We start from the raw sequence: 12,338 nt of genomic DNA on the forward strand, positions 1-12,338 counted from the left end.
TTTCATAAGCAGAAAAGTGAAAGCATTCGAAATCAACAAAAGTGACTTAAAAACTCAAGACAACTGGGCCGCCTGGTGGCTCAGTTGGTTGAGCACTGGACTCTTGATTTTGGTTCAGGTCATGATCTCAGGGTTGTGGGATCCAGCCCCCGTCAGAACGGACTCCCTGCTTGGCTTTTCTCTCTGTCCCTGTCCCTCTGCCCCCCCCCCATACTTCCTCTCTAAAATAAATAAATAAATCTTTAAAAACAAACAAACTCAAGACAACTGCCCTCATTATTCTTTTCCTCTCCTGACAAAAACTAAATCAAAGGAAATAACAGCCAGAGATGACATAGGGGAACTAAATGGCCCGACGGTGAGGAAAACATGAAGAAACACAAGGGTATTAGACCAATGGCTTTCAAATTTAAACATGCATCAGAATCATCTGGAGTACTTTTTAAGACAGACTGCTGGGCCCCACCCTCGAGCTTTAAATGGATAGGTGGAAGAGGGGTACCAACAAACTTTCATTTTTAACAAATTTCCCAGGTGATGCCAATGCTGCTGGTCCAGGGACCACACTTACCACTGGGTAAGGCAAAAGAGGCTAGAGGATAGAAATGAGAAGCAGAAACCAGTAAATCTTAAGAGCCTTACAGTTTACAAAGCACTTTCTTGTCTATTTTCTTCTTCAACTTAGACCTCACAATGGTCTACTGTTAAACTACTACACCACCTCTACCTTATAGTAGAGGCTCCTCAAGCAACTTGCTCAAGATCGTTAAGGCAGAGCCTATACTCTAAATCCACAAGGAAGGAAATATAAAATGCTCATGGGACACAGAAGTTGAGGAAAGAAGAATCCTCATAGGCCTTCCCAGTACGTACATGCTTGGCCTGCTCTGCAATCTCAGCATGGCTCTTCTCCCACTTTGGGCCCTTGTTAGCCAGGTCAGCAGCCTGGGGTAAGCTGAGCCCCTCCAGGGGCACTGTGGCACCATCTGGGGGCCCTGGAGGTCCATCCAGAGAGGAATCTTGAGCTATATGCTGGGGGGAGATGCCGCCTGCCCCACTAGAGGCTGGGGAACTGGATGAGGCAGGGGATACAGGATTGCTGCCTGTCATGCCGTCCGACACCATCTAGAAAAACGGAAAATGACAGATAAAATGAATGCTTAGCACCATACCAGAAGTTCTCATATCATTTCATTCTACATTATAAAAAAACCCTCCAGAGTAAATGCTCAACCTCGTTTTTATAAGCACAAATATACAGGATATTTTGATAAGGTATTCAAGATAACAGACCCAAGTTTATAGATGCTTGGCATGCAAAGAAGTTATAGCCTGACATTTACACAGTTCCTGAATTCGAGAATACCATAGCATGTAATTTCAAATGCTAACGATCCTTTCAGAACCTCAAGAATTTCACTCACATAAACAACTCCCTACTCTTCCTTCCTTTACGCAGCCAGTATGGCAGATTCACCTATTAGAATAAATGTGAGTTACCGCCAAATTCAAAGAAAAACAAAGACCACCACCAAGATCACTTAAACCTCTACGTTCTTCATCTATCTTGGTAGTTTCCTTTACTAAGAAGGTGAGAAGGGAAGAGGCATTCTAAGGTGTTAAGGGAAGAGGCGTTACTAAGAAGGTGAGAAGGGAAGAACTGTTCTCAAACACTCACCTATTACTTTACAAGGTGCTGCACAACCAATATTAAGTAGAGAACAAAGTCTCACTTAAATGTGGACAGTGAGGAAATTCATAAACATCACTCCGGCACAGTAGCCTCACAGGTATGCCACTGAAATTCCTACCTCAGTTAAATGACAAAAGACTGTATCACAAAATTCCCCAGCTGCTCAGGAAAATTATAAGTATCAAATCCATACCCATCAAAAGCCTACTCTATGCAAACCTCTATATGTCTACTCTCAAAAGCCACATTTTTTCACCTCTGGCACTTCCTTAGTATGAGAAAAGCATAAACACTACACACCATCTACAATGCTTACGTTGCTTCAATTCCTAAACAAACAACTATTCTCAAAGCTCACAGTCTTAGGAGCATGTTGGTCCAACCTCCATTTCCAACCTGGTCTAATTCAACCCTTTTCAGGTAACAAGGAGTTTCTACACTCTTAGCGATCAATATTAAATTAATGGCAAAAAGAACATAAGTATCTAAGAGGATTGATGGTCAACCTGAGCACCAGAAATTTTCTAAACACAGATAGCTAGGATCATGGAAACGTGGCTAACTTGCCACATTTCTTCTGCCTCAGAGCCAACAGCCCACAAAGCAGAAGCAGAAAAGGAACCCTTTCCACTTTCAAACCTGTGTCTGCAGGATTGGGAGCTGAGGGTGAGCAGGGGAGGGGCTGCTCTGCATGGTCCCACTCCCAGGCTCCTCTTTGGACGCCTGAAGAATGACTGGGTCGTTATCACCACTGCTGCTGGCCGAGGGGCTGGCGTCCGGCTGCAGGGCATGCTGGGAGCTGGCCTCATTCTGGGCCACCGGCCACCGGGACCCGCCTTCCAGGGCCCGGGGCCCACTAGGGCGTCCCAGCCTCCGCTCAGGTCCACCGGCCTCTGGAGCACCTAAAGTAGGGTAAAAAGAGTAAAAATGGGATTTAAAATGATAAATGAATCTAGGGGCGCCTGGGTGGCGCAGTCGTTAAGCGTCTGCCTTCGGCTCAGGGCGTGATCCCAGCGTTCTGGGTTCAAGCCCCACATCAGGCTTCTCTGCTGGGAGCCTGCTTCTTCCTCTCCCACTCCCCCTGCTTGAGTTCCCTCTCTCGCTGGCTATCTCTCTCTCTCTGTCAAATAAATAAATAAAATCTTTAAAAATAAATAAATAAAATAAAATGATAAATGAATCTAAAAAAAAACCACAAAAAACACAAAACACAAGAACGTTCAAGAATAAAGATAATGAACAATGATTACAGCCTATGTTTCTTGAGCTTCCACTATGTGTCATAATTTACTAAGCACCAACTTGATATGTTCTATAATCCTCACACCTATGTTGCAAGCCAGGTACTTTTCACACCTTAATAAATGTTTATTTAGTTCCTTCTATATACTAAGGATAGAGACAGAAAATATCCCTGACCTAAATGAAGCATGCATTCTAATACTTTCCCTATTTTATAAGTTAGAAAGTTAACACACACAGAGACCTAAATGCCTTGTATAAGGTCACACAGTCAGGAATTGACAGAAAGACTGAAACTTAGGTAGTCTGATGCCAAAACCATGGAGAATGTGCTGCTCTCCTTGGGAGAACCAGGGTGATCAGACCTTTCTCTATCCACACGTCCAGTTTTGTTCTTGCACCACTATCATCAAACCAAAAATACTGACTTATAATGTTTCTCATTAATTATCTCAAACATCTCTCCCATTCGCATCAGTACACAAAACAGTATCTGAACCCTCACCTGTGTGAGCTGAGACCACACCCCCTGTGAAAGTCTGTACTTCCACGGTGCCGCCGTACTGAGGGGAATCAGGCCTAAAACAGAAGGGAAGGAAAACAGCCGTGAGGAACAAATCCACATTTACCAACATCTATCAAAGCCTTCTTTACAACAACTTTTGAGGCTTTTAAATATACCCAAATCAAAGGCTGAAAAGAAGAGAGTTACAGTAAAAAGAAAAGCTCACATTTCCAAAAAATAAAAGCAAATCATGTTTTGCGATAACAGAATTCCCTAGAGACCTAAGATTCTGGCTGGAGGAGAAGCACCAAAGTGAAGCAAAAAAAAAAAGAAAACAAAAAACAAAAACCTTTGAAAAGCTTAAGCGTAAAAGGCTCCAACCACTGATCTGAGAGCAAATAACAAAGCAAAAAGAGCTGTCACATCCAGAAGCTCAGAAAGATGTTGGCTCTCCTTTGCAGTTAGGGTTGAAGGGAATCACAGGAGAATCCTGCCCTCCTCAGGGCAGGGCCCTGTAACTCCTATACCTGCTCCATGAGACACTTCCCCAAACACAAGAACTGCAGCAGGAGACATTAGAGGAGAAGTCAGAAATGAGAAAGACCGCTCAGCAAAGAACCGTGCCCCGGAAACAGGTGGGGTAAACCCACCAAAGGCCCGGAAGTGTTTCCCCAGTGTTTAAGGAAATTCCTTCACCACGGTGTAGCCTTCCATTCACTCCTTCCTCCGCAATAGAGTCACAGGACCCGAGCTAACCAGAATCCAAGACACCTGAACTCTTGACCCCCGGCTTCACTGCTCTCTCCCAACTCCTTCCAACAGACTGACCCGGCGTGACCCTTGACCTCTGCCCCAAGTTGCCACTAACCCTAAGATAGCCCCGCCCCCTCCTAGACTCCCACCCCACCCAACGTGCGCTACGGACTGGGGGAGGGGCCCGCGCGTGCGCGCCTGGAGGTGAGGAGAGCCGGCTGCGCGCACCGCCCGGGGGCTCCCGCCAGAGCCCAAACCCACGCACGCAAGGGTCGCAGGCTGGGAAGTCTCTCATCCCTACCCGTCAGGGAGCCCCCCACCACCAGACCGCGAAGGGCTGACATAAGGGAGGGTTCGTGCCGCCAGGTCCTGGTTACTGACTGGATATGGTGGGCGCGCGCCCCGACTCCTCGTCCCACGCCCCCCTTCCTCTTCCCGCGCGCCCCTGGGGGGGGGGCTGGGGTTGGTGGGCGGGCAGGAGCGCACCTGGGTCCGTCCTCTCAGGGCTCGCTCGCTCGCTCAGGCACGCGTGCGCAGACGGGCGGGAGGGGAGAGGAGATGCGCCCGGGCCCTGTGCTGGCCGGCCTGGCCCCCCTCAGCCTGTCTCTATGGGTGCGCGCCGACAGCCTCGCGCACCGGCCCCGGGGCCCCGGCCGAAGGTGCGCGCGCAGCACCCCGGGAAGGTGGGAGGAGAGGCGGTGGCGGAAAGATGCGCGCGCAGTCACCCGTCAGGGGAGGGGGAACTGTGGAGCGTCCGCCATCTTGTCTCCCTCTCCTTACCTGCGTCCTCGGGGGCGTGCGCACCACCCCCCCTCCCGCCGAGGAGGGGGGAGGGCCCCCTCTTGGCTGCCGCCTTCGCGGCCTTTAAATTCCCCTGGGGCCCGCGGCTACTGCCACCGCCTTGCTTCCACTGCCTCCTCTCACGGCACAGAGATGCGGGCGGTGGGTGGGAAAAATGGAAGACGCTACTCTCAGCGAACCGCCGCCGCCGCTTCCGAGGCCCCACCAAAATGGCCGCCGCCGTCTCGGCCGCCACCACCACCACCAGCACCACCACCACAGCTCACTATCGCTATCGCCGGCGCGGCCCGTCCTCTCGCGAGAGACAGTAACTGGAGGTTGGGGGAACGGGGAGGCTCGCGTGAAGCGTAGGGCGCTGCCTGAAGCGCAAAGCAGGCTGGGTGATGTAGTTCCCTTGGAGACTCCGCGCTTGCCCCGCGGCGGAGCGTCTTTATCCTCCACCAGAGAAAGTGCCAGTGGAGCTGCATTGCGGCTGCCAATTCAGAGCAGTCCCCCGTTTTTTAATAGATCACCCAGAGAGCTGAAGCAATTTGTCAGGTACTTTCAGCAAGTTAGCAGTAGAGTCTGGGCCTCTGGATTCCCCACGGCAGTCCGCTTACATAGCTGCTTCGTTTTACACAAGGGTGTGATTCCCGATAGCTGCCAAGCACCTATATGCCATTTGTTGGCCAACTTTCTAGGGTAAGAACTCCTCTGAGATGCCCTCACCCCAGAATAGAATAATAACAGTTACCTTCTACTGAGACTACTTTGTGCACTAATTCTCTCTTTTAATCCCGACAAGCTCCGTTTTACAAATGAACTGAAGCTCATAGATTAACCTGTGACAGAGCCCAAAGCCTGGATTCATAGCCAAGCAGTCTAAATCACAAGGATACACACACAAAATTTACCAAGTAAAGCCCACCCTGGGAGCCAGGTTAGGAAGCCCTGATAAAGTTCTCATTCAGCTCCTCTTCATCCACTCAGTTTAGTTCTTACCTATTTTACTCAGAGAGTTGATCCTTCTCTCAGTGTCACTGATTTGAAGATCTGTTCTTCTTACAGCAAAGATCAGAGATTGAAAACTTAAAACGTGTTCCCGTGAAACTAACATAACGTTGTATGTTAATTATACTTCAATAAGAAAATAAATATAAAAAAAGAAAAAAACTCAAATACCTAAAAGAGCTAGGAAGGTAATATAAATAAAGTGAAGAGGGTCAGGTGAGGAATGTGAGGGACTGGAGACGATATGCTCTGTCCCGCAAGAACAGCCACTGTTCAAACCACCATTCCAGTGGTCACCCTGTGGGCCAAAATACATCTAAGGGTCAAATTCAGCCACAGGTTGCCAGTTTGCTACCTCTGGCTTATGCTGGAGCCTCAAGTCATATGGAAGCGCCCAGGACAGATTGAAAATGTGGATGAACGCCCATCCATTTAGGCCCAGTTTAGTCTTTTTTTTTCCCCCATACCAAGCTTACATATTTCTGAGACCCTATCATAGAACCATACTGAGCTCCCAAGAGATCTCACATCGCTTGTCCTTCCCATAAACCTTTTCATGCTCTTTCAGCTATTCTTCCCTCAAAATTCAGCTCGAGGGCGACAACCCCCAGGTGACCTCATTTGACCACACCTAGGCTGGTTTTCATACTATTGGCTCCGATAGCCCCCTGGGTTTCATAAAGCACTGATTGCATTATATCCGGATTCATGGTCTGTCCACCCCACCCCAAAAAGTATTATTAACCCCTTGAAGATAGGAACATGGTTTATACATGAAAATCCACTAAGCCAGTCTCAGAAAGATTATTCAGGAGATTTATTAGTGTGAACTACTTAGTATTATAATACTTGGTTAAAAACAAAAATAACTGGTATTGGATTCTTGAGCTCAAACTGAAAATAAACCCCAAATCTCTCTTCTATTTCCATGACTATCACTGTTGAGCCAGCCACCATCATATCTTGTTTGGATTGCCCCTGACTGGGTTTCCCACATCCATTCCTGTTTCTCTTTACTCCATTCTCCACATAGCAACTGGAGTGACCTTTACATAGAAATCAGATCTTGTTGCTCTCACACTTACAACCCCCCAATGGCATCTTAATTCACTTAAATGAAACCCCATTGCGTATCATGACTTCAAGTCTCCACAGGGCAGACATGTTGAGCTGAAGAAGCCAGGCACAAGAGAACATATGATCCCATTTACATAAAGTTCAAGAGCAGGTAAAACTAATTGATGGTGTTAAAAATAAAATAACCATTGAGAGAAAGGGATTTTACCTGGGAAGAGCCACAAGGGGGATACTAGAAATGTGTATCAGGAGTTGGTAAACTATGGCCCAGAGGACAAGTCTTGTACAGCACCTGTTTTTGTACAGTCTGCAAGCTAAGAATGCTAACAAGTCTAAGAATGGTTTTTACACTTACAAATGGTTGAGGAAAAAACAAAAGAAGAAAGAAAACTCTTGTGACACATGAAAAGTAAATGTAAATCAAATTTCAGCATCTGTAACTAAAGATTTATTGAAATTCCACCATACCCGTTGATTAACATGGCACCTATGGCTGCTTTCCTATGGTACTACAGTACTAGAGCTGAGTAGTTGCAACAAAGGCCCAGGTCCACAGAGCCTAAACTATTTTCTGTCTGGTGCTTCACCAAAAATGTCTGCTGACCGCCATTCTCTATCTTGATCTGGACGAGGTCATTTTCATGGGTATATACAGATATAAACATTCACTGAGCTGTGTACTTAAAATGTGTATACTTTGTGTACCTCAAAGCAAAGATTTTTACTTAAATTTTAAAAATAAATATCCTACAGGATATGACCCATGTGTACTTTTTTTTTTAAACTTCATTTATCCCTTGTTCGCTATACTGAAGCCACCATGCCCTTCTCCAAACCATCCGTCAAGTTCATTTCTGCTTCCAGAGCCTTCATTTTTGTTGTTTCCTCTGTCTGAAAGTTTTTCCTCATGGCTAGCTCTCCCTTTTCATGAAGGTCTTAGTTCAAATGTTGCCTCCCCAGAGAAGTTCCTTGACATTAAAGAACCCTTTCGCTGCCAGTCACTCCCTATTACTTGCTTTCTTCACAACACTTACTTGAAGTTACTAATTTATTTGTATGCTTGTTTATTGTATGCTCCCCTCAGCTCTAAAGGATAAGCTCCCTGAGAGCAGGGACATTGTCACAGGGACTACAGTACTCTAGATAATCACTGAATGATGAAAACCATTTCAAACAACCCTGTGAAAAGGAGATTGTTCCATTTGACAAATGAAATTTCAGTTGAATGAAAAGTGAGTGATGAAGACTGAATATTGGCAAGATGTCCATTCTTCCCTACTTGATCTATAGATTCAGTGCGATCCAAATAAAAATCCCAGCAAGTTATTTTATGAATATGAACAAACTGATTCGGAAGTTTATACTGAGAGGCAGAAGAGCCAGAATAGCCAAGATATTATTGAAGGAGAACGAAATTGGAAGACTGATACTACCTGACTTCAAGACTTACTGTAAAGCTGCAGTAATCAAGACAGCGTGATATTGGCAAAAGAATAGACAAAGAGATCAATGGAACAAATAGACCAATGGAGAGGCCAGAAGTAGACCCACATTGATATGGTCAACTGATTTTGACAAAGGAGCAAAGGTAATACAATGGAGCAAAAATACTCTTTTCAACAAGTGGAGCTAGAACAACTGCACAAGCACAAGCAAAAATATTAATCTAGACACAGACCTTACACCCTTCACAAAAATTAACTCAAAATGGATCACTGACCTAAATGTAAAGAACAAAACTGTGTAACACCCAGAAGACAACATAGGAGAAAACCAGATGACCTTGACCGTGATATTGATGCCCTTTTAGAAACAATACCAAAAGGATGATCCATATAAGAAATAATTTGTAATCTGGATTTCATGAATATTAAAAACTTCTCTGTGAAAGACAATGTGAAGAGAATGAGAAGACAAGCCACAGATCGGGAGAGAACATTTACAAAAGGCATCTGATAAAGGACTGTTATTCAAAATATTCAAAGAATTCTTAAAACTCAATAAGAAAACGACCTGATTAAAAAATGGGCCAAAGACCTTAGCAAACACCTCACCAAAGAAGACATACAGATGGCAAATGAACCAATGAAAAGATGTTCCGTATCATCTGTCATCAGGGAAATGCCAATTAAAACAACAATGAGATACCACTACACATTAGAATGACCAAAATTCGGAATACTGACGACACTAAATGCCACCGAGGATGTGGAACAATGGGAACTCTCATTCATTGCTCGTAGCAATGGTACAGCCTCTTTGGAAAATGGTTTGGTGGTTTCTTAACAAAAGTAAACATACTCTTGGGGCGCCTGGGTAGTGCAGTCGTTAAGCGTCTGCCTTCGGCTCAGGGCGCGATCGAGCCCCACATCAGGCTCCTCCGCTGGGAGCCTGCTTCTTCCTCTCCCACTCCCCTGCTTGTGTTCCCTCTCTCGCTGGCTGTCTCTCCGTCAAATAAATAAATAAAATCTTAAAAAAAAAAAAAAGTAAACATACTCTTACCATACAGTCCAGCAATCGCACTCCTTTTAATTCCCAAAGGAGTTAAAAAAAACTTGTATCCACACGAAAACCTGCGAGTGGATGTTTACAGCAGTTTTATTCATAATTGCCAGAACCTGGGAGCAACCAAGGTGGCCTTCAGTAGGTGAATGGATAAACCGTGATACATCCAGACGGTGGAATATTATTCAGCACTAAAAAGAAGTGAGCTATTGAGCCACAGAGAAACAGAGGAGGGGCACCTGGTTGGCTCAGTTAGTTAAGCATTCAACTCTTGAGTTTGGGTCAGGTCACGACCTCAGGGTTGTGAGATCAAGCCCCGCATTTGGCTCTGCACTGGGCGTGGAGCCTGCTTATGACTCTCTCTTCCCCTCTCCCTCTGCCCCTCCCCCCCATTCCCTCTCTAAAAAAAGAAAGAGAGAGAGAGAGAAACATGGAAACTTAAATGCACAGTGAAAGCAGCCAATCTGAAAAGGCTACCTACTGTATTGTTTCAACTATACAACATTCTGGAAAACGCAAAACTATGGAGACTAAAAAGATCAGTGTTTGCCAGGAGTCAGTGAGGGAGGGATGAATAGGAGGAGAGGACTATGATACTCTAACGGTAGATAAGTGTCATCATACATTTGTTTAAACCCATAAAATGTACAACACCAACAGTTCACTATAATGTAAATCATGGCCTCTCGGTGATTAGACTGTGTCAATGTAGGCTCATCAGTTGTAACAAATGTCCCACTATCGTGAAGAATGTTGATAATAGAGAGAGTCTGCATGTGTGGGGACCGGGTGTATATAAGAAATCTCTGTACCTTCCCCTCGATCCCGTGAATGTAATATTGCTCTAAAAAATAGCCTTGATTTTTAAAAAGTGAATGATCCCCATCTTTTTTAGACCCTCTTCCCGTCACCTTCCGAAGACAGGAAGCCAGGCCAGAGTCCGAATGGGTTGGACCTAGCCTTGGGCTGCTAATTCCTTGCTATGTCATCTTAAGAAACATCTCACTTCTCTGAGCCTCACTTTTCTCACATGTATATAAGGGAGATAGAGTTGCTGATGCAAAATTGCTTTGAAAGTTCTAAAGAACCACCTAAATAGAGGGGTGTACTTTGACCCATATTTCAGAGTCAAACTCATGACTCTTCAGGTCAAGTTTGCTTTTCAGATATGCTTTACAGACTGTTTTAATGTTCTGAGTGTTATTAGCACTTTAGGCAGAAGAATGAAAGCTCCTGCTTGCCATAGGCCCCACCATTCCTAATTGTCTTGTACTGGGCAACTTCACGCATTTGTCATATCTGTCTGGCTCCTGGAGGTAGTTGAATCTGTGACTTCTTGTTCCTATATTTGGGTGGTAGTGGGTGTGCTCTCCTGACCAGCGTTTCCTCTGCCCACTGAGTAGCAGGCCCTGTACTGGGTTAAATGGGAGAGACAGGAGAGAAGATGACACAGTCTCTACTCTCAAGAATTTAATCTCATTGGGGGTGATCTGTGAGCTTGGTGAAAACAAGGGCAGTGTTTGAATGTCACAAGAGAAGGTGGTCAAGGGTCAGATCAGATCCAGTGGGTATCATAGTGGGCTTCAGATGTCATTTGAGCCTGACCTTGAAAAATGTAGGCATGAAGGGTGGGCAATTCAGGAAGATGACGCAGCCACAACAAGGCTGAGGGTTGTGGGGATAGTGACAAGATCAGCTTATCTTCTTTATGAAGGAGCAGATTGAGATAGATAAGTCACCTGGAACCAGGCAGCCAAAGGTCCAGCATTCCAGGCTCGGTAGTGGGATGAGTTTGGAGGTGACAGGGAGCTACTGAATGTTGTTGAGGAGGGATGGGCATGGTCCAGGCTCCACTAGAGGCTGGAAATAAAGAAGCTAGAGCAGATACCCAGTTGTAATGGGGACTGTTGGCCAGGAGGTGGCAGTGGAGTCAGAGGGAGAGACACTGCAGAGGCAGTGTTAGCAGAACTTGGCAGACAGTTGATTGCTAGTGATAACGACCCTCTAAACAGCCATTCTTCTTGCCTTCTGTGAAGCCTTTCCCAGTCTCCTCCTACCTCCTACCTCCCCGGACGCCCCTTCTCAGTCTCCCTCACAGGCCACGTCTCCTGGACCCGTCCACCAGTTGTAAGCATTTCTCAAGACTTTCCTCAATTGCCTTCTCTCACCCAACACATGAGCAAGGGCAGAGGCAGATACCCTGAAGCTAAGGAAGTTTAAGCTTCTGGAACCCTTCCTTTACAGGGACCCTCCATTGCTAGAAGTATCTGAGGGTTATGGAACAGTCTAGATGAAGTGGAGAAGCCCGTCTGCAACCAGAAAGCATTTGCATGTAAGCTTTTCTGGTAATTTGCCTAAAGAGATCTCAGAAGAAAAAGGCATTTTGTCATGATTTCATTGTGCATTCCAATTACCATCTCTTAAGCCAAGTATTTTCCCTGGCTCGGAACTTGTGTTCCCATCTGCCTGACTCCTGGATTCCTCCAGGCCTTCCAGTTGAACCACAAAATCCACTCTGAGGAGATGGCACCACCATCCCCCCAGTTGCTTAAACTAGAAACGAAGACATCACCCTCCCTTTCCCTCATGTCCCACATCCGGCCACCAAGTTTTGTCCATTACATCTTAAAGATGTCTATATTCTTGGGGCAGCTGGGTGGCTCAGTCGGTTGGGCATCTGCCTTCAGCTCAGGTCATGATCCCAGGATCCTGGGACAGAGCCCCGTTAGGCTCTCAGCTCCCTCTCCCTCTCACCCTCCCCCTGCTGGTGCT

The 12,338-nt window shown here is 45.9% G+C and overlaps 1 protein-coding gene across 4 annotated transcripts in view; it reads right to left on the reverse strand.

Moving 5' to 3' along the window:
* SRCAP (Snf2 related CREBBP activator protein) overlaps positions 1-5,278 on the reverse strand; it is a 32,830-nt gene extending 27,552 nt beyond the window's left edge. For 2 of the 4 annotated variants that reach the window (XM_045786019.2, XM_045786017.2), the window contains exons 1-4: positions 4,974-5,278; positions 3,441-3,514; positions 2,333-2,595; positions 874-1,125 (exon numbers count right to left, since the gene is read on the reverse strand). In XM_045786019.2, coding sequence (XP_045641975.2) covers positions 874-1,125; positions 2,333-2,386 — 306 coding nt within the window. In that variant the 5' untranslated portion in view covers positions 2,387-2,595; positions 3,441-3,514; positions 4,974-5,278. Of the gene's footprint in view, positions 1-873; positions 1,126-2,332; positions 2,596-3,440; positions 3,515-4,679; positions 4,942-4,973 lie in introns of those variants that run through there. The other 2 variants (XM_045786020.2, XM_045786018.2) reach the window with 2 other exon arrangements.
* Between the last annotated feature and the right edge of the window lie 7,060 nt (positions 5,279-12,338).

This window comes from Ursus americanus, chromosome 2 (genome assembly GCF_024610735.1).
Source record: "Ursus americanus isolate L20-20 chromosome 2, mUrsAme1.1.p, whole genome shotgun sequence".
Taxonomy (NCBI): Eukaryota; Metazoa; Chordata; class Mammalia; order Carnivora; family Ursidae; genus Ursus; species Ursus americanus.